General features: G+C 40.0%; 2 protein-coding genes across 3 annotated transcripts in view; one reads left to right on the top strand and one right to left on the bottom strand.

Annotated features, from left to right (window-relative positions):
- The window catches only part of TRPC5 (transient receptor potential cation channel subfamily C member 5), a 265,379-nt gene that overhangs the window by 157,673 nt on the left and 84,636 nt on the right, over window positions 1-23,070 (top strand). Inside the window, exon 4 of the mRNA XM_015083806.3 lies at window positions 6,500-7,021. Within this exon, the coding sequence (XP_014939292.2) occupies window positions 6,500-7,021 (522 nt within the window). The remainder of the gene's footprint in view (window positions 1-6,499; window positions 7,022-23,070) is intronic.
- Window positions 11,130-23,070, bottom strand: part of TRPC5OS (TRPC5 opposite strand) — a 73,352-nt gene continuing 61,411 nt past the window's right edge. For both annotated transcript variants that reach the window (XM_053201576.1, XM_015083805.3), the window contains exons 3-4: window positions 18,218-18,306; window positions 11,130-13,212 (exon numbers count right to left, since the gene is read on the bottom strand). In XM_053201576.1, coding sequence (XP_053057551.1) covers window positions 12,769-13,104 — 336 coding nt within the window. In that variant the 5' untranslated portion in view covers window positions 13,105-13,212; window positions 18,218-18,306 and the 3' untranslated portion in view covers window positions 11,130-12,768. The remainder of the gene's footprint in view (window positions 13,213-18,217; window positions 18,307-23,070) is intronic.

Genomic DNA, 23,070 nt, shown 5'->3' with positions numbered 1-23,070 from the left:
AAAGGCAGAGTTGCATGGCCCATAAAGTCTAACCTATTTACCGGCTGGCCTTTTACGGAAAATGTTTGCTGACCCCTGATATAGGCTATCAGAAATGTTGAAAAAAATTACAAATAGATGCAGAGAAATTTACAAATAGATGCTGCATAAGGCACTGATCAATTCCATTTCATTAAACAAGAAATATTTGTATTACAATTTACAGACTTGTATAGCTCAAAGACGAAGCATGGATAATCCAGAAAATACACTAGATCTGGACTATTAGGCCAGTTACATGAACAGAAACTCAGATTATGATCCAGGTAGAAATCTTGTTGAACAATGGAGGGCACACGTGGGGAAGAGGCTGGGATTTAGAAACTAACAGAGCAAAGAGCGTCCTAATGCAGGGCCCCAGTGATTGCAATTTGGAATGGAGGAGACAGAGACTGGCCACTTGAGCACATCCTACCTCAAGCTTCACTTGCTCTGGAAACGGGCTGGGCCCAGTCTTTGGAGTAGATCAGCAGACAGAGCTGTGCAGGAGCTGGGGCAAGCTGAGGCTGATCCTACTTATTCCCTTGGTTTCAACTACTTTTTTTTTTCATTTTATTTGTTTTTGGTAGACAGAGAGAGACAGAGCACAAGTCGGGGAGGGGCAGAGAGAGAAGAAGACACAGAATCTGAAGCAGGTGCCGGGCTCCGGGCTGTCAGCACAGAGCCCGACACAGGGCTCGAACTCACAAACCGCGAGATCATGACCTGGGCCAAAGTCGGACGGTCAACCGACTGAGCCACTCAGGTGCCACAATGACATCTTTTAACTAGTCTCATCTCTCTGATACTCATCCAGTGATATGCTGGAGCTGGCTTACACAGGCTGGTAAGAGCTGGTTGTACGCATCTCATACCAACTCTGTGCTCTCTGGTTGTATTGGTAGCGTGAAATTGGCTGCAATGGGAGTACTCACTCACACCACAGAAACAGGCAAACACTACAAATCAAGATTTTTTCATGGAAAGCTGCTTATTAAACATTTACCAGCACATTTAATACTGCTCATTCCCCCTACTTGTAACACTGCTTATTCCCCATACTTGGGCCATACTGACCTTTGTAAGACACTTGTTCAACTATGCCACTCTCCGTGATTAAAACTCTTCAGTAGCTCCCCATCGCCAACAGACAACATTAAGTTCCTTAACATAACATATGAGGCCTTTCATCATCTGGCCCCTGACTAAATGTCCAGCTTCCTCTCCTACCCCTCCATCTCACAATTTCTATGTTAGCTCGAAGGTCACAAACTGATTCACTCCAGCCTAGATCGCCTCATATATGTATTTTGTTTGGACTGCACACTATCTGTAGCTTTTTTGAGCCAACATTTACAACTTTAAGAAATTCTACCCTGAAGGGGATTGAGAGGTATAGACTTCCAGTTAGAAAATAAGGCATAGTGGGGCGCCTGGGTGGCTCAGTCAGTTAAACATCCAACTTTGGCTCAAGTCATGTTCTCGCCGTTTGTGAGTTCGAGCCCTACGTCGCGCTCTGTGCTGACAGCTCAGAGCCTGGAGCCTGCTTCGGATTCTGTGTCTCCCCCTCTCTCTGCCCCTCCCCTGCTCATGCTCTGTCTCTATCTCTCAATAATGAATAAACATTAAAAAAATTTTTTTAAAGAATGTATAAAAAAAAGAAAAGAAAGCATAGGAATGTAATGTATAGCATCAGGAATATAGTCAACAATATTGTAAGTTTTTTAAAATGTTTATTTATGTTGAGAGAGAGCCCCGCGCAGGAGGGGCAGAGAGAGAGGGGCAGGGAGACAAAGAATCCCAAGCAGGCTCGGCACTGTGAGCACAGAGTTCAACGCAGGGCTCAATATCATGAAACATGAGATCATGACCTGGACCAAAATCAAGAGTTGGACACTTCACCAACTGACTGAGCCACACCCAGGTGCCCCCGTAATAACTTTCATTGGTGACAGATGGTAACTAGACTTATTGTGGGGGTCATTTTTTAACACTTCAAAATATCAAATCACTATGATGTACACCAGAAACTAATAGGATTTGTATGCCAATTATACTTCAATTTTTTAAAAAAAGAAGTGAGCCAACAACAAAATAAGAAATTCTACTACAAAATCCATACTTCTGACTTCTCTTGAGAACCCACAACATCGGGCCTTTATGCGTGCTTATAACAACAATTTTATGACAACAAGGAATGGAGCAGCAGATACTCCCTTTGAGAGGATATGTGTTCTACAGTTCACTAGTTTCTATCATTCATTCATCCAAATTATGCATATGGACCCACACATAGCCATCATTTCTATTACCTATTACCTGTTTGGCCCCTGTTGTAGACCATATCACAAAGTCTTGAGTATTATCAGAAATCTCTGACCTTCATTATTGAATCTCTCTTTCCTTACCATGGCTATCCTGATGCTTAGCCCATAGTCCCTACAGCTGGGGAAGGGAAAAGCAGCAGGATGAGAAAAGAAGAAGCAGAGAGGGGAAGAGTAGTATAGATCTGTGGTCTTTGGGTCAGAGTCTCCACTTTGAAACAATAGAATTGTGAAAATGGCAGGTACAGACTGTCCTATGATGGGGGGAATTCAAATATTCCCTATAAAGCCCATTTGCTATCCCTCCTTAGTCTTGGAATGTCTACCTTCTCAGCTGGACATTAGAAGGAAAGACCCAAGGAAATTGGCTCACATTGACTCAGATTATGGGAGTTAGGTCTGTAAATGAGTCAATTTCTTAAGCTGAGACTAGAAAAAAAATTTTTTTGGCTGGTGCCTGTTGTGGTGTCTCCCACTGTGCTATAGATGCTATAGGGAAAACAAAAGCAGTCTAAGACAGCTCTGTGTTAGACTCACACAACCTCATCGATGAGGCAAGAAATGCGTATGTGAAATAGAGAACAACATAAGACAGCATCAGAAAAGTGAGATCTTTGATGTAACCTAGTGTCCACAACATCTGGGTGGTCACTAAGGGGTAGGATCAAGTTAAGAGGAGGAGTTATTGAAGAAGCCAGGGCTCACAGTGGCCCTTCACTTGCAGAGAAATGAGGAGAGGCCATTACACACAGAAGATCCCACAAGGACATACAGACAGAGAGCAATGAATGAGATGAGTGTGGCCACCTGTGAATAATATTGACGGGAGAGTAGGAAGACACGGTTGGTCACTGTAGACCAGTTTTCCTTTAAAATTATTTCCTCTCTTGTGTCATTTCCTCAGAAAGCCAAAGAGAGAATCAGAGGCTCCTTGTGGAGCACCACGTCAAAGACAATGGAATCAGATGGCTCCAGAAAGCATTTCACATTTTAAGCATAGACAACAACCTTTCAGTTCCATGACACAAGTGGGGCTAAGCAATATTCACATGTACCATCGTCTGTCTTGGACAGGCCTGTCAGCATTGGAATAGAGGGAAAAAAAGAAAAAGGGTAAGAAAAGGAGAAAGAGCAAGGAAGTGAGGAGAGAGAGAGAGAGGACAGGAAGAGCAGCATGGTAGGGAGGACACATTCCTCCAACACGACCCAGGGAATCCTGTGCTATAGGCTATCTTCCCTCCACTCACCACATATCCTGCCTCTAGATCATAGCAGAGACTGAGAAATGCTTCTGCCCAGTAGGAAGGGGCAGATTTCCAGAACTGAATTGCTTTCTTTCTGGGCAGAACATTACTCATCTACCATCTCCCCCAACTCGAGGCTTTGTGTTGGTTGTTGTGTTTATGTTTGTTCCTGGGCCCACTCAGAACTACTTCTTCCTTAGCCAGGAGGCTTATGTTAATTTCTGAGATGATTCTTTCCTGTGTCCAATTTACTTTATGAGCCAGTTGCTCACTTCCTGCTGTCTTGTTTGTAGCTGCTTCCTCTAAATGTTTAACAATGCTTTCTCACTGCTCTATCCAAGTAATTGATGATCAATGTGCAGCCAGTTCTCAACTAGAGACCGATGCAACCACTCCATGAAAGAACTAGATTTCTTGCACACTCTTCCCCTCCTTCTCCTCTACCTCTCTCGCACTTCCTGTTTTCTGGTCGCTTTCCTGTTTGTGAATCTTTCATCCAAAGCGAGAAGGAGGCGAAGATGATGAAAAACTGCTACACATCGTTTTGTCAGTTCATCAGCAACTGCAATTTTCTAAAAAAAACTTTTAAGAATAAAAACAACTTCTGAGGGGTACCTGGGTGGCTGGGTCAGTTAAACATCGGCTCTTGGTCTCAGCTCAGGTCATGACCTCAGAGTTTATGAGATCGAGCCCTGCACCAGGCTCTGTGCGGACAGCGCAGAGCCTGCTTGGGATTTTCTCTCTCCCTCTCTCTCTCTCTCTGCCCCTCCCCTGCTTGATTGCTCTTTCTCTCTCTCTCTCTCTCTCTCAAAATAAATAAACATTTTTTTTAAAAAAGAAACTTTTGAGTAAAACAATATTTGTCTATTCCATGAGAATCTCAGTCATCCATGTTTTGTTCTCCCCAATCCAAATGAGTATTTGGAACTATTCTTTTCTAAGTGTATGAAGATCAGCATTTCACAGTTTCCTGGAATCCTATCCATGCTTTGAATGCTCAGCTCCACCCCTCCATGAAGCCTCCTCTGACTATTTCAGTCCTCCTCATTCCTTAGCTCTAGATCCTACCACACTGAGACTCTTCTGTGAGTATAGAGCTGTCTCCATTTCCCTATTACACTGAGAACAGACTGGGTCCCAAAACACACATTTTATTTTTTTTTTCTTTCTTTTAAAGATTTTTTATTTAAATTCAAGTTAGTTAATGTACAGTGTATTATTGGTTTCAGGAGTAGAACCCAGTGAATCATCACTTACATAGAACACCCAGTGCTCATCCCCAAAAATGCCCTCCTTAATACCCAACACCCATTTAGCCCATCCCCCACCCACCTCCTTCCATCAACCCTCAGTTTGTTCTCTTATTCAAGAGCCTCTTATGGTTTGCCTCCCTCTCTGTTTTTCTTATTTTTCCTTCCCTTCTCATATGTTCATCTGTTGTGTTCCTTAAATTCCACATGAGTGAAGTATGATATTTGTCTCTCTCTGATTTATTTTGCTTAGCACAATACACTCTAGTTCCATCCATGTCATTGCAAATGGCAAGATTTCATTCTTTTTCATTGCCGAGTAGTATTCCTGTGTGTGTATGTGTGTGTGTGTGTGTGTGTGTGTGTATCACATCTTTATCCATTTATCAGTTGATGGAAATTTGGGCTCTTTCCATAATTTGGCTCTTTTTTTTTTACTATTTATTTAATAATTTGTTGTCAAGTTAGGTAATATACAGTGTAGTCTTGGCTTCCGGAGTAGATTCCTGTGATTCATCACTTACATACAACACCCAGTGCTCATCCCAACAAGTCCCCTCCTCAATGTCCATCACGCATTTTCCCTGCCCATCCAACCCCTCACCCCCTTCAACCTTCAGTTTGTTCTCTGTACTTAAGAGTCTCTTAGAGTTTGCCTCCCTCTGTGTTTGTAACTCAGTTTTCCTTCCCTTCCCCTTTGGTTTTCTGTTACATTTTTCAAATTTCACATATGACCAAAACACACATTTTAAAGCCAAAATATTTTTTTTATTCATTGAGCAATGATCATTGATCATTGCACTTTCTGCAAACTCACCCCAAAATGCTCGTGAATACCCAAAGAACCCCATGCCTTCCACCAATAACTGCTATTTACAGCAAGCATTGCATCATGGACATAACAGTGTTATCAAAGGTCCCTTTAGCTATTGGTAACCCCTCACCCAAGCCAAGAGGTCTTCATTTACACAGTACTTCTTTCTGACAATAAGAGATTCTCTCTACCTTGCTGAGACCTACAGGAAGTTGGAAGAACTCTATCTGGCCTTGGTCTTTGGTCTCCGGAAGTCCTGTATACATACAAAGTCAATGTAACCACTTGAGATTATCTTTTCTTTAGCCTCCAGGGCTTGATTTGGTGGCATGGTCTTTACGATTCATTTGGAACCGAACACATGCTACTGTGTACTCCTACTTACCAATTTTATATAAGTCTGACCCACTCAACTAAACTCCAGAAGGTTAGGAAAAAATTTCCCTCTCTTCTCTATATCCCCCATTGTGCCTCAGATGGAATTGGGCATATTGTGGTTGCATAAATGTAAGAACCAAGCTTTAGAGTCCTATTGCTTGGGTTTGGATCTTGGCTCAGTTACTAAAAGCTATGTAAGCTTGGGCATGTTATTTAACTTCTGTGTGCCTCAGCTTCTTCATTTGGGGAGAATATTTGCCTCACAAGGTTGTGGGGATTAAATGCGTAAATACATGTAAAGTGCTGTATGCCTGGCATATAGTTAGTATTCCACAAATAGCTATGATGATGAAGATCATTGGCAAAATAAAAGTGACTCCAATTCCTGAATCACTAACATTTAATGCCCTGTGCTCCCTCTCTCTCCTAGCCTTAATCCTGGCCTTTATGCCTTTATTTTATTGCACCTAGGTTCCCACTCTGATGATGGATACCCAGTTCTCTGAGTTCACACCGGACATCACTCCCATCATGCTGGCCGCCCACACCAACAACTATGAAATCATCAAATTGCTTGTTCAAAAACGGGTCACTATCCCACGGCCCCACCAGATCCGCTGCAACTGTGTCGAGTGTGTGTCCAGTTCAGAGGTAGACAGTCTGCGCCACTCCCGCTCCCGTCTGAACATCTATAAAGCACTAGCAAGCCCCTCACTCATTGCCTTATCAAGCGAGGACCCCATCCTAACTGCCTTCCGTCTGGGCTGGGAGCTCAAAGAGCTCAGCAAGGTGGAGAATGAGTTCAAGGCCGAGTATGAGGAACTCTCCCAGCAGTGCAAGCTCTTTGCCAAAGACCTGCTGGACCAAGCTCGGAGCTCCCGGGAACTGGAGATCATCCTCAACCATCGAGATGACCACAGTGAAGAACTTGACCCTCAGAAGTACCATGACCTGGCCAAGCTGAAGGTGGCAATCAAATACCACCAGAAAGAGGTAAGCTGAGCTCTTCTCTGCTTTAAGGAAACCTTACACCCTCCAGAGTCCAGCACAGCAGAGTGAGAGTTGGCATTTTTCTACTACTCACCCCTCCACAAACAAATGGTTCAACAGGCCTCAAAAACAAAACAAAACAAAACAAAAACAGGTTCATTTATCCAAGGTACACACAGCCTCTGCATATTTTCTTTATGGACAGATAAGTAGGGGAAAAGACTGGCCATCTGATTTGTTGATGAAATAGTACTCATTCTTTCACAAAATGCTTATTAAGCACTGTTCTAGGTGTTTGGGATACAGAAAATGGGCACTGACCCCACCTTCATGAAACTTGCAAGCCAGTTGTGGACATTAAGTAAATGATCACATCAGTGAATATATAATTACATGCAACGTAAGTGATCTGAAGGAGAACTTCTATGAGAACACATAACAAATGACTCCACCCTTCATCCTGGGGCCATGGTGGTCAATAATCATGGAGGGCTCATGGTCTGGATACTTTTTGAAATGAATTATTTTCATTAATAGCATCTTTGATTAAAGGCATCTGAAACACTAAAGTTGTGTTTCATAACTGCAGCTCCCTAGTCCACTTTACATGAATACTTATGTCAAACTAAAAAATACTTCTTGAAACGTTTTCAATATTTTACTAAGGTCTTTAGGATGAAATTGTGACAAGGGGTAGAGAGTTCAGTTGTTTTCCTTACCTTGCTAAAATGCATTAACATCCTTCAGAGGTATAATGGAGATCACCTTCAAAGATTCTTTATGACCCTGAAGACATTTGAGACTGATAGGTAGCTGTGTCTGTCAATACAAATAACTGTCAAAGAACTAAAGGAACTAAGGGTTATTTTTTTCTTCTTTTTTATGTTTCTTTTTTTTTTTTTTTTTTTTTTTTTTGGTTGGTTGGTTGATTGGCTTCTGAGCTAAGGGTTATATAGACAGAAGAAAAACAAGCTTTAAATATGGACTGGGGAAATAGGGTCTTTGAAAAGATAAGTATACCCAAGAGGAAGAGGAAATGGCTAAATACCTCTAATCTATTAAGATAAGGCTATTGATATAAGAACACAATAGTCAACTTTGATTTAAAAAATCATTATAAAAATCTAGTTGGGTAATAATGGGGTAATAAATGTTCAGAGTTACATAACCCCATCAGCAACAAAATCTTAGCCATGAATGAAATATAATTTACTGTTTCCTAGAAGGCTTTTTCATTGTTGGTTTTTCCTCATTGTTATTCTTACTAGAACTTAAGTGGACCCCCAGAAAGAATTTAATTTTATGGTTTAAAAAAAAAGAGCTCAGAAGAATGAAACATAAACCAATTCCAAACTATAACTTTGACATGGAGCAAAATAAGAAAGCTCTAATCTCTTAGAAAACAGGTGTAAAACTATTGGATAATCTTTACATGTCACATAGACTCTCGGGTATTGTCCTTTAGACATTTTTCAGATACTCCTAAAAAGTGCTGATTTCATGTATTGTCCCATTGTCAGATATTCATACAAAAGTCTTTGAAAACTTTATCACTTTAGTTATTCCTTATTACCATTGAAGGTAGGCAGAAAAGTAATTATAACTCATTTTACAGACAAGAACGGACCATATTTCAGAGATTTGTTCAGGATAATCTGACAAAGCCAGGACTAGAATTTCAGGGACACCTGGGTGGCTCAGTTGGTTAAGTGCTGGACTCTTGATTTTGCCTCAGGTCATGATCTCGTGGTTCATGAGATCAAACTCCACAATGGGCTCTGTGCTGACAGCATGGAGCCTGCTTGGGATTCTCTGTCCCTCTCTCTCTTCCCCTTTCCCCCACTCACTCTCTGTAAATAAATAAATAAACAAACTTAAAAAAAAAAGGAACTAGAACTTCAGACTCCCGGTACAATATTTTCTCTGTGTATACTCCATCTTCTGTTGAGTGGGGTTCCTTTATGCTGGTTTGGTAGCCTCCAAATCCACCACCAGGTAATTTAAGAGGAACACATTATTTGACTTATGAATGAAATTTTATTAGTTAAAATCTGTTAAAACACATAGCAATAAAATGATGTGCATCAATAGCAAATAAGGATTATACAAACTGTAATAACTGGCGTTAATCATCACATAAAGATGTAACTATGTAATCACAACTGCTCATTGCACATTAGCCAAAACACACAAGGATAGACTTGTGCTTTCTAATTGCCATCTATCAACCTAACTCCCTTGGTTTATACAGCTTTAAGTTTGTCTCAAATGATGAGCCTGTCTCTCTATCCGTCCATGCCATACAAGACTTGCCTTTGGTGTTAGTCTCAAGAAGATCCAGAGAAGGGCTACTTTAAATAAAGGGCCAGCCACTCTCTCCAGTCTCCTGGAGGAGAAATCCAAGATTCCAATCAGAAGCCCAATCAGGGGCACCTGGGTGGCTCACCAACTTCGGCTCAGGTCATGATCTCACGGTCTGTGAGTTCGAGCCCCGCGTTGGGCTCTGTGCTGACAGCTCAGAGCCTGAAGCCTGATTTGGATCCTGTGTCTCCCTCTCTCTCTGCCCTTCCCCTGCTCACGCTCTCTCTCTCTCTCTCTCTCTCTAAAATAAAATAAACATCAAAAAAAAATTTAAAAAAAAAGAAGTATCCAATCAGTGGACTGCCGAGTTAATGTATTTCCCTCTAATTGTCTTTTAAGTGCATGACCTGTGTCAGCTGCCAAGCAGCTATTTCTATCAATATCACCAACTTAGGGTTGGCTAATTTGCATATGACAAAAACAGGGACTTGTTCATAAACCTTCTTAGGAACTAACTATACCATGGCTTTCCACCCTAAACAGTTGCATGACTATTCACAACTCTATTGCTTTTCTTCTCTCTCCTTGAAAATACTTCCTTACTGGCTCTTATTCCTAAGTATTTTATTATTTCCTACACTTATTTCTTATCACTATCAACTCTATTTCTAATCCTAATGTCTAATTCTGTTCTGTAGAGCAAACATACTTAATACAACTACTCATTGTTTGGAACAGGGTTGCATCTTAACAATTTCTAAACACATATAATCACGCAATCAGAGCAAACAATGGGATATATTTTATCTAATCCTAAGGTGCCATTATAGTACAGTCTTTCCACATCTAGTCAGGAGGCGAGCCAGCTTCACATGTTATGAGGTTGTAGCATCTTCCAGCTTTGACATGTAAGGACCATGTTGACCATTAGTTGTTTTATAGGCTGGTTCAAGCTTCATCTTGTTTCAAGGCCTGGAGTAGTCCCACAGATTTCTCATGATGTATTTGAATAACCTGCTTGAGTTGGTATGGTTGCTGGTGTTTTCTCATTAATATTCACGTTTTTAAGAAGCTCGCACTAATCCGTCGTGGTGTTGTTCTGAAGTCTATATTCCAGAGTTCTCCTTGGGGGACTAGCTACCCTTCAGCATCTATCATATTTGAGGAGCACCGGATCTGTCCATTTACAGTTAAATCACTCACTAAATAGAATTTGTAGCAGAATGGTGGTCTTTCCTTGGATGTTTCCGGATCTTGTTGAAGTACTCATGCTTTGCGTTTTATTTTGACACAAAATTATAGCCCAATTTCCTAAAGTCCAAATTCCTAGTGGGAGAGTATATAGCTTCCCTGGCTGTTTCTAAACCTTTAATTAAAGCATAGATTCTATCTTTTCACTTTTATCCAATTTCTCTGTTATTCTTCTTGGTTGCTACATGTATAGATTTCCTTGTTTAACTGTTACCACTAATCTTCCTTTAGAAAAGTGCTCCTAATGGAATGATGGGATAAACCATTTCTTCTTGTTTTCCCAGCGCTATATTTTAGTTAATTTGGCACAGTCCCTTTGCACTGCATCTCTTATTTTCCATTTTGGACATACTACAGAGTCCCCTACCCAAGGAAAGTAATGCTCAATTTGTCCAATTAGTACAGCAGCAAAGTCCCTCAATCTGTTGTCTGGTATGGCTTGTCATTATCCACAGTAGTTGCTTGATGATAAAACTTGGATTTCTCCTCTTTGTCTTTGTTCATCCATCCAAGTGTCCTGGATCCTCCTCTACTCTTTCAGTCTTTCAACATAGCAGTCTTCTGTGGAACTTTCTCATGCTAACATGTTTGAGTAGCTCCGTAAGTTCTTCTGATTTTCAAAAGGGTCTTTGGTAGCTTTTTTTTTTTTTTTTTTGATACAGCAGTCTTTTTCTTCAATTTGTTACATGTACTTATCCTGAAATTCTGTGGCAAACTGATTTATGTCCCTCCTGCTTACTGCTCATCCAAACAAGACCTGGCTGTGTAGTCTATAATTTCCACCCTCCATTTGCCTTTAAAAGCAGCTAATTGTCTATGTATGTAGACCTCGCTTAGGATTAGATGCAGCATCTGTATTTTAATCTTTTTGACAATAATATGCTTTACTACTCTATATGAATTGGTATAGTGTGGTTTCCATCCACATGGATGAGCTTCTACATGTCATTTCTTCACAATTTGCATATGTCAATTTGTCCTAGTGACACTTTTATGTCTTTGCCGAGTTGTTGGCCGTGTTAAGAGATGCAAAGGCCATTCCCTAGGAAGGAGGACCACAGTGTCCATGCGCTTTTATGAAGGGTAGCTGTTTTTCCAAATGGAAATGAGACTACTGAATGGCATGGGAATTAGTATGACCAATGAATTCCCCATAAATTTATTGGGTCTCTTTCTGTTTTGATATGGGGGGGGGCAGTCCTCCAACTACTCCATTTTACCCTTCTGGTATTTCTAGAATTATTGTGGCTAAATACCAGTCCATATTTTATTTAAGTTAATTATTGCTCCCATATCGTAATAGTTAAGATTTCTGTGTCAAGGTTGCAGCAGGTTAACTATAATAAGCCTATCAACTATTCTTTATAAATCTAACTATACTAAAGAAGATATACTTTATCCCCTTCCATTTGTGGACCATTATCTCTGAGCCTATGCCATAAAGCATTTGACTCTCCATTGGTGAATAGCCCTTGTAGGGCTTTGTTTAGGCCTTCCAATGATAGTACTACTCTCTTTGTTATCTGGTATAATTTGTCCTTTCCATTTGGGAAACCATATGGAAGACTCATTGTAGTGTGCATTTGAGGGAACAATCGTGCATCGGAACCTCTTGGCCTCAGCTTTTTCAAAGGTTTCTCCCTGACAAAAGTTATCCAAAAACTTTTCTACAGTTTATCAGCTTTTTCAAAATTGCACCCTTTAGTTGACACATCCTCTCCTCAAGGCCTAGCAAGTAGTTATATCTTTTCCAGTAAAAGTGTCCCAATGTTGTTCTGTCAATGTGATGTATTCACTATAATACCATCGTGGGGGATATTCCTTTTTTGGTTTCCATTCATAGAACAGTGAAATTGGGTTCCAAAATGTGATCTATCCATGAGGTCTTCACTCCACTGTTAGGTGAGAAATTTCTTGTTATGCTATTGTTTGCTTCTGTTCTTAGGAATTCTAACAGGTGAACAAGTGCAAGCAGGGAAGGAATCATAAGGCTCAAGTCAGAGCTTTTAAAAGGAATATAAAGAGGAAAAGAGACCAGCTTCTACTGGCAGTAAATCTAATATTACTTGTTCTATAAGGTATTAATAATGAAAATGTACGGAACTAGGAGAAAACTCATTGCTAACACTCACAAAAATCAGAATATCTTTAAAACAGAAAAACTATCTGTTCTCACGTGCCAGTGGGGGCATGTGGTCTTATCCACTTCTTAAGTCATCGTTTAGGCCAGAGAGAACATCTTCATATAAGTCTTCTATGTCTAACATTGCTTGATCTATGTCAAGGATTAGGTCTTCATCCTCTCTTGGTGTAAGTATTGATTCTAAATCTGAGAGCTCAGCGAGCTCTGGCAGCGTATCTTCTTCTTGAGGAGAAGACGCAGCTTCTCCCATCACTTGTGCTGCACCATTTTGCCCTGCACAAGGCAGTTGCTCTCGTGCAATCAGCTGTAAAAGCTCTTCAGCGATCCTTATTAGCTGGGCAATACAATCAACAAGCCCATCAATCAGCACAGGGATTGACACGGACTCCATACCTCAATGACCTCCTCAGTAGATAAATATTATTAAAAGCTGTAGCTCTTGGTGACAATGGATCCTGTGGGACTGGCAATGGTACTATGGTTGGAAAACAAAGCAGATCTAATAATAGAAAAGAGAAACATAAAGATTAGTATCCTTGAACCTTTATCTATCCCACAGTTTCTGGCTATAGGATGAAGTTAAAAGAGCATCCCTAGTTACTGATCCTCCTTTTTGTTGGCCTTATGAGGATCTACTACTTCACTCTCTTTCCTTTATACTTCTCGTTCTCTCTTCATAGAGGAATTGAGGGCAAAGGGAGTATAGGTTACTTGTCCGTCTTTCACGAACATCTCTATAGAGGAAGTTATATTCACTCAGAGTCTTTCAATTAATTCTGTCTTTATTAGCACTTTACCCCATTGCCACTTATATCTGGTGCTGCTAATTCTTTCTGTGTTTTTAGCATCCCATTCATTAAGGTTTCCAGCTGCCCCTCCAGCCTGGGGAATTTGTGAAATGAAAGTCCCACAGCCGTTGTCTTTTGTCAAATTTTGGACAACTTCTGTTATAACGCTAGTTCCTTGGTCATTTCCTATTACTGCCAATATTTCACATCTTAGCAGCTAGTTCCTTCAATTTTGTCTAAAGCCGTGGACATACGATTCTCATCTGCATGTCTGGCGTGTTCTGCAAAACCTCTTCCTCAGTTTATACTTGCATGAGGCAATATTCGTTGTTTCAAAAAAATCTAAAGATTGGCCCAGTATAATCTACTTCGCATATGTGTCTGGTTTAACATGACCTCTTAAAAATGAGTTTGTTGCAGATGCAAGTTTTTCATAATTTGACATGTCTCGTCGTATTGCTAATTCGTTTGTTTGATTCATACTTTTCTCCCCACTCTTCCTCATCTAGGACATTCATGCCCATAAGTCCTGAGGCTTCACGTGCTCATTTTGCAACCTTAAATTGAACTGACAAGGGAGCTGAGTTGGGACTTGGAGTCCCCAAGACTGTAGAGTCTACATTAGTTTGGGGGGTCAGACTATCTCCTCTTTTAATATTCTGTCTTTCCATTCTGATGAGTTGGTATATATCCTACATAGATTGCTAAATTTCTTTCGTTGATTTATTTTCATATCTCCCTTCACCAGATTGTTTTTCCTGCAATAGTCCAGTCTGTAATTTTCCATTTATTATGGCATACATCTCCAGTCCATGGATGACCAGTTTAGCTATATACCTTTGACCAATTATTTTTGCTGGTATATATGCACATTGAATTTCTAGCCACCAGTCCTACAAATTCGGCTGGTTTTTATTTTTCCAGCCTCAGTCAAGTGTTTCCTAGTAGAAAGTATTAGGGAGCAGCTATCTGTCTCACTCCTTTAGGATATTGCCAAATCTATCAATACCCTTTTCTAACAATTCTGACCAGAGCGGGGCCCAAAAACCACAGGCATTACCTCGAGCTAACTGTACTCCTTAGACCTTTATCAGAGTACAGTAAACCACTGGCCAGAGGATCTGTGATTTTCACATGGAGCTTGCTGGTCTCCACAGGACCTGCTTTGACCCACTCACTTATATACTATCTCCATTTAGCATAAGTTTTTTCAGAACCACACATTTTTCTTTGTCCAAAAATCCTGACAGTACACATAAAGTTTGCCCCGGTAAGGATCACAGCCATGATGACCAGAAGGCACAATTATGGTTGGAGGTAACTTCCCCTCTGAAATATGGGAGAATGGATATTAGAGGTTATTTTATTAACTTAAAGAATCTCTGCTTTTCGATTAGAGAAAAAGCAGTTTGGTGGAAGGAAATAATGGAAAGAAATCATGCAAGGAATTTGGCATTACTGTAGAGCATATATCAGCTCTTTGGAAGGGAAACACAAAAGAAAGATGTGTGTTAAATACTACTAGAGAGTACCATCACATTTTTCAAAGGAAGCAATAACCTATTATGACACCTTTAGCCCAAGGGCACAAGACAAATATACTCGCACAAAACTTATTTGACTTCTGGCGTCTCTTTTACCCATTTTGTTTCTCAGCTTCTCTACCTCCCACTAGAACTCTTTTTATTTCTCCTCTTGCTCAATATACCTCCATTTATTCACCTCTGTGTTTCATTCTACTTGACTCTATCTGTATCTCCATCTTCCACTATCCCTTCCCATCATCTTTTCTTCCATCTCTCCCGAAACTGGTCAAAACTGCCAAAATAGATTGTATCTCACTTAAATGAATTGATATTGATTTGACAAACTTTTACGTTCTACAATCTAAATGTAAAATGCAGAGAGGTAGCACATTTCATATTTTGCTGTTTTATAAAGATAAATGTAGCTACTTATTACATACACAAACCTTGATTTATTTCTTCTATCACTTGGTCACCTTTAAGGGGGAAAAAATTCCTGACCTAGCCTTAACCCTGTTGACCATCGTGTTAACTAATCCACAATTCCTATCTTCAAAGCATCTTGAAACCTAGGACCTGGGGGTTTAGGGAAGGCAAGGAGGATGTTGAGAAACTACTAAGTACTGTAGTACTAAGAAAGAGGAAGAGTATAGCATCAGGGTATTCCAGTTATGGTAATTTTTAAAGCAACAAACTTCTGACACCTTAGTTTGCTTAAAGGGGTATTTTGGATAGTTTGTGCCTAGCCTCAACTTACATTAAGGGCCCTTTTTTTTATATAACTCTTACGTATTTCATTTTTTATTTTTATTTGTGTTTTATTGAGGTCAAATTGGTATATAACATGAAATTCGTTTCAGGTGTACAACATAATAATTCGATATTTGCATATATTACAAAGCGATCCCCACAATGAATCTAGTTACCACCCATCAGCATACAATTAACGCCCTTCACCCTTTTCACCCAACCCCCAACCCCCTTCTGCTCTGATAACCACTGATCTGTTCTCTGTATTTATGACTTTTGCTTTGTTTTGTTTATTCATTTGTTTTGTTTTTTAGATTTCACATATATAAGTGAAATCATATAGGATTTGTCTTTCTCTGCCTGACTTATTTCACTGAGCATAATACCCTCAAGGTCCTTCCCTGTTGTTGCAAATGGCAAGGTCTCTTTCTTTTTATGGCTGAGTAGTATTCTATCGTGTATATATACCACATCTTCTTTATCCTTTCATCCATTGATTGACATGTATGTTGCTTCCAGGTCTTAGCTATTATATAATGCTGCAGTGAACATGAGGTGTGTATATCTCTTCCGATTCTGTTTTTATTTTCTTCAGATAAACACCCAGAAGAGGAATCACTGTTATCATAGGGTAGTTCTATTTTTAATTTTTTGAAGAACCTCCGTATGTTTTCCACAGTGGTTGCACCAATTTATATTTCCACCAACAGTGTTATGAAGGTTCCTTAAAGGCCTTTTTATTATCTATTCCCTCTACCTGGGATCCCTTTTCCCCAGGAAAAAAAAATGGATGGCTTCCTGTCATTCTGGTCTCAGTTTAAAGATAATCTCCTCAGATTTCTGACCCTCAAGCCTAAAAAACTACCCTGACCATCCCTTTCCCAAGCATACGGTGCATTTTTGCATTATTGTACCGATAGGTTGGAGGGAGGGACAACTACTACTAGCTCTTTCATTCAGTAAATATTTATTAAGTTGCAGCCGGGGTAGCAAGGGGTAACAAAGATAAACCGATTCATCAAAACACACCAGAAACAAAATGAGCAGCAGTCCACAGGCTGAGAAAATATTCACAAAGCAGATATCTGACAAAGAACTTATAACCAGAATATACAAAGAGCCCCTACTGGGGGATGGGCTGTGGGGAAATGGGTGAATGGAGCCAAAAGGTACCAACTTTCAGTTGTAAAATAAATAAGTTATGGGGATGTAATGTATAACATGAGGACTAAAGTGAATAATATTGGATTGCATATTTGAAAGTTAGTAAGAGAGTAGATCTCAAAAATTATCATAACAAAAAAAAGTGTTTTGTAACTATGTACGGTAACCAGATGTTAATGACATTTATTGTGGTGAATATTTTACAATATATACAAAGATCAAATCATTCTCTTGTGCAGCTGAAATTAATCTAATGTTGTATGTCAGTTATACCTCAATAAAAAAAAAACAGTGCCCCTACAACTCAATAATAAAAAGATATAAACCAATTAAAAACTGGGCAGAAGATATGGACAAACATTTCACAAAGGAAGAAAAATAAATAGCTAATAAGCACATGAAGGCATATTCAACATCATTAGTCATCAAAGATATACGAGTTAACTTCACAATAATACTCTAAACTGGCTAAAATTAATGACTGACAACACCAGATGTTGACCAAAGATGTAAAGTAACCAGAATTCTCACACATTGCCGGCGGGAGTATAAAAGGGTACAACCTCTTTGAAAATGTCTTCCAGTTTCTTATAAAACTAAGCAAGCACACACTTGATCCCAGCAATTCCACTCCAAGGTATTTACCCCAGTGAAATGAAATTCACAAAAAGACTTTCAGAAAAATGGTTATAGCAGCTTTATGCATAATAGTGCATAATAGCACAAAAAAACAGCTGTCAATCAAAAGGAGAACGGATGAACAAAATGTGGTATATTCGTACAATGTAATACCAATCAGCAAGAAAAAGAAAGCCAATACTGATAGGGACCACAGCATGAATGCATATCAAAAACATTATACTTAATGAAAGAAGTCAGACATGAAAGAATGCATGCTGTATGATTCCATTCATATGCAATCCTAGAGAATGCAAAATGATCTATGATGAAAAAAAAAAACAGAATAGAGGTTGCATCTAGGGGAGCAGGAGCAACATTTGCCTCACTCGGGCCAGACCTGACATCTCATTCTAAGCAGGGATAGAATTGAGAATTCTAAACAGGGATAGTATTGAGAATGTTAATCTCATTTGCCATCCCTGGAAACTGGCTGAAATCCAAGTTGACTGTGAGTCCTAAGGCAGAGGGATGGAGACATCCTGAGCAGTGCCCTCAGGGATCCTCACTCATCATCTGTGAAAAAAAGGTTGTGTCCCATTTAATCTGCCCTTCCACTGACCTACTGAACTGACCCAAACACTCATGAACTACTCACCTGTGATAGAGCCGAGATGGATGAGAAAGTCAAGGTTCTATGGAATGTTCTCTGGATGTTCATGTGGGATGCAAATGGTCCCGTCCGAACTAAGAAAGAAAACAAAACAAAAAGAAACTGCAAAATCAACAAGTAAAGATATCCCTGATCTGTGGAAACAAGAACAAGATGAACTAAAATTTCAAAGAGCACAGAACCCTTCCTAAATGACCTGGTATTCGAGAGTTTTCTGCCTCACTGAGACGTCTGCTAATTCTGGGCACAAGTTGAAGATGAGTTTTGTCCACAAGGCAGAGGGACTCGAGAGTGGAAAAGGAAAATTCTGCATAACATTTGAGGTTAGTGTAATGGATTGGAAATTAGAGAAGCCTGAAATGCAGGGCTAGTTTTCTTCACCTGGAAGTCAGCTGAATTAGGCTCCTTTCTGAGCAGGGAAAAGCTGGGTGGAATTTCCCACAGTCTCATGGTACTTCAGAGACAAATTCTCACTCGAGGGAAGGGGACTGCCACAAAGCACACTACCAGTGCCTCCTTCAAAATGTTGCCTAGATTTTGAAACTGTGAGGGCGTGGGGTGGCTAATGAGTCAAGAAGCTCAAAACTGTCCCCAAAGAGCACTCTGGATAAAGAGATTCTAAAATATTCAAGGAGGGGCGCCTGGGTGGCTCAGTCGGTTGAGCATCTGACTCTTGATTTCAGCTCAGGTCATGATCCCAGGATCGTGGGATTGAGCCCTGCATCAGGTTCCACCCTGAGCATGGAGCCTGCTTACTATTCTCTCTCTCTCTCTCTCTCTCTCTCTCTGCCCCCCTTCCCTGCCCGCTCTCTCCCTCTCTAAAATAAAATAAAATTAGAATAGAAAAATAAAATAAAAAATAAAAAAATAAAATAAAATAATAAAATAAAATAAATAAAATAAAATAAAATAAAATAAAATAAAATAAAATAAACAAGGGTATACTTAGGGCTTAGTAGAGCCAAAACATCTTGAAGATGAACAAAGTTGGAAGACATATACTATCAGATATCAAGGCTAGCTTTACAGCTATATAATCTTACAGCATGGTACTAGCACAGGGACAAAGAAATCAATAGAAGCATGACCCTTACCTCACATCACATACCAAAATTGAAAATAATTGTAAATGGATCCTAGACCTAAATATGAACGATAAAACAAGAAATCTTCAAGATCAAACTGTAAGCAAATATCCTCATGACCGTGGTAAGCAAAGATTTCTTACCTGACACAAGAAAACATGAACCAGGAAAGAAGACTGATAAATTGGATTTCATAAAAATGAAGCATTTCCATTTATTACAAGACACCTTAAGAGGGTGAAAAGGCCAATCACAGACCGGGAAAAAATATTCACAATAAGTACACATAATGAAAGGCTCGTATCCAGTATATACCTATATTTTTATACTCTTTCAAATCAGGAAGAAAAAAAGAGAATCCGTGTTTTAATGTTATAAGAATTAAATGGCACCTGAGAGAAGAGAACATCTGAATGACCTACAAGCATGAGTAGGTTTTCATTACTGCTCATCAGAAAAATGCAAATTAAAACCACAATAGGACACACAGAAGCCTACCAGAATATTTAGGTTTGAAAAAAAAACTTAACAATACCAAGCATTGAGAAGAACATGCGTTGGAACCCTCATACATTGTTGGGAAAAGTGTTAACTGGTACAACTACTTTAGAAAACGACTAAAACCGGGGCACCTGGGTGGCTCAGTCGGTTTAGCGTCTGACTTCCGCTCAGAGGTCATGATCTTGCGGCTCGTGGGTTCGAGCCCCTCTTCAGGCTCTGTGCTGACAGCTCGGAGCCTGGAGGCTGCTTCAGATTCTGTGTCTCCCCCTCTCTCTGTCCTTCCCCTGCTCACACTCTGCCTTTCAAAAATAAACATGAAAAAAATGAAAAAAAAAACTACTAAAACCAAACATACCTCTATTGCATGACCTTGCAATTCTATTCCTAAGTATATAGCCAAAAGAAAAGTGTACAAATGCCCACAAAAATGCACGGACAAGAATGTGGAAAGACACCAGATGTATAAAAGTGCATATTGTATAAGTCCATTTACATGAAATTTTAAAACACGCAAACAAATCTATGGAATGGAAGTAAACGAAGTAGTTACCTTTGGGTGGGAGGATACTGACTAGCAAGGGATATGAAAACGCTTTCTAAGGTTCTGGAAAGGTTCTGTGTCATGAAGTGATTATATATGTTTAATTTTTTTTAGTGTTTATTTTTGAGAGAGAGAGAGAGCATGAGGAGGGGCAGAGAGAGGGAGACACAGAATCCGAAGCAGACTCCAGGCTCTGAGCTGTCAGCACAGAGCCCAATGCGGGGCTTGAACTCACAAACCCGTGAGATCATGACCTGAGCTGAAGTCGGATGTTTAACCAACTGAACCACCCAAGCGCCCCTGATTATAAAAAACATTCAGCTGGGGACGCCTGGCTGGCTCAGTCAGAGGAGCATGAGACTCTTGATCTCAGGGTCATAAGTTCAAGCCCCGTGTTGGGTGGAGAGATTACTTAAATAAGTATTTTTAAAAAACACAAAAAAAATCAGCTGCACCCTTAAAATTTGTGTACTTCACCATATGTATGTTATATCTCAAAAAATTGTTTTACTTTTAATTTCAGGTCTCTTTCCTATAACACCAGTAAGGACAGCAAGACAGTGATGAGGGTCTCGCCAGGGTTTAGCAAGCCAGTCATCACAGCCAATGAAAATGGAGTGAAGTCCGAAGGTACAGAGAAGGGTCCTCATGTCAGTGCTTAGTAAACCAAGAGAGCTTTATAGTGAGATGGAGTTATAAATTGACACAAGATGACATAACCCACATCTTACAGAAAGACAGCTAAGGGCAGAGGCCATGCTAGCCATCTGATAGCTAGGGTCTTTAACCCCACAGGTTTTTATTCATCTCACTCTTATGACATTTTTGTCAGCCTAACGAATCAACAGCCATCATTTTTCTTTTAGCTGATAGTCCTACCCTGCTATTTTGTGATGCTCATAACTAGCAAACCGGCAATAAGTGTCTAACAGCAGGATGGAAAAGGAGCAAAGGAATCCAAGTCCTCTGGGTCTATGTTTATAGTTGATAAGCTTCTCTGCATCAGGCAAGGTAAATTAGTTCATAGCCAAGGGGAACAGAGGCAGCTATGTGGGAGAGATTAAAATGTGCCTTTGGTGAGTGTAGGTGCCAGGTTCCTATCTACGAACAGTAAACTTTTATTATTTTAAATTTTTTTAATGTTTATTTATTTTTGAGAGAGAAAGAGAGCACGGGCGGGGGAGGGGCAGAGAGTGGGGAGACACAGAATCCGAAGCAGGCTCCAGGCTCCAAGCTGTCAGCACAGAGCCTGATGCGGGGCTCAAACCCACAAACTGTGAGATCATGACCTGAGGCGAAGTCTGATGCTTAACTGACTGAGCCACCCAGGGGCCCCTGAACAGTAAATTTTTTCATAATGTTTTCTTCTCTGGTGCTGCAGCACCATTTGGATACATGCATTGGATATAGATTTAAAAAAAAAAGCACCCCCTCAGACATTACTTCTCATTGCTTTCCTCCCCACTCCTGAGGAAACATCAAGAGGTCCTTGTCCCCAAAAGTCAAATTTTATAATTTTGACATAGCTGGTGCTCTCTGGGGGCGACAATGAACAGTGCGACAGTATTTACCCTTTAAACTCCTTTTTTAAAAAGCAACAAACCTTTGCCTTTAAAAAAAAAAAACTGTGTGCAATAAGGCATTTGCCTGTTATAGGATCTGACATTTAAAATCCCCATGAACCATCTTTAATTTATCAAGAGAGAAAGGAAAGGATTGTGCAGCTGAGGAGCTAAACATGGTCCCTTCTTGAAAATATATGAAAAATTCAAAACAGAAACTGGAAAAAGGAGGGAGTAGGAAATGTCCTTATGGTCAATTTAAACTGAAGTCTACTGAATTTCTTTCCTCCTCCTCCAAATTTGCTCACTGCTGCAGAGAGAATCACAAATTCTTGCTTACCCTTCAGAAAGACGACTTAGTCACCGGAGAAAAACAACCACTTTTGAAACTTATCTCTTCGTTATTTTCCTAGACAGACAAATAGCTTCCTCAAAACACTATTCAAACGTGAAAACAGGCCCCCCCAGCTTGACTTGGTGGGACCCTGCAGAGGCTTGTCCCTGAATCTTGACTGTTGTGAGAAGCCCCCAGGCCCCCCAGAGAGCCTGAAAGGAGCTGTAATACTTCTAAAAAGATTCTTGGCTTTCAAATATTATCAGTGCAGAGGACAGGGTCTAAAGTAAGGAAAATTAAAACAAAACTTGGGAGTAACAGGAAAAGGGATTCTATTTCCACATCTTTCCCCAGATTTGTGAGAAGGAAAAAGGCAAATTGTTTTTGTTTGTTTACTTGTGTATTTTCTTTGGGAGAGACAGTAAAATGATGCCAGTGGTTGTAAGGGTAGGATCTGTGTCAAACAGGTCTATGTTTGAATCTCAACTTTTCTACTTACTAACTGGAAGGTTGCTCAACTCCTCTGCCTTAGTTTCCTCAAAATGAAGGTAATAACAGTTGTGAAAATGAGAGGAGTTCATACATGCAATGAGTTTAGAATGGTGCCTGGTATATAGTAAGCTCTTAATAAATGCTAGCTAATGTAATTGTTCTGGAGAAATTCCAGGATCCAGGAAACAGTGTGTGGTGCATCCTGAGTACTGTCTAGTGACCCCTGGAAGGTAGGAGGGGAGATAGCTGCAGGTATTACAAAAACTAGAAGGAGGGCACCCGGGTGGCTCAGTCAGTTGAGCATCTGACTCTTGATTTCCGCT

This window comes from Acinonyx jubatus, chromosome X, assembly GCF_027475565.1.
Source record: "Acinonyx jubatus isolate Ajub_Pintada_27869175 chromosome X, VMU_Ajub_asm_v1.0, whole genome shotgun sequence".
Taxonomy (NCBI): domain Eukaryota; kingdom Metazoa; phylum Chordata; class Mammalia; order Carnivora; family Felidae; genus Acinonyx; species Acinonyx jubatus.
The sequence above is the reverse complement of the archived record's forward strand: the minus strand, read 5'-3'. Positions and strand labels throughout refer to the sequence as shown.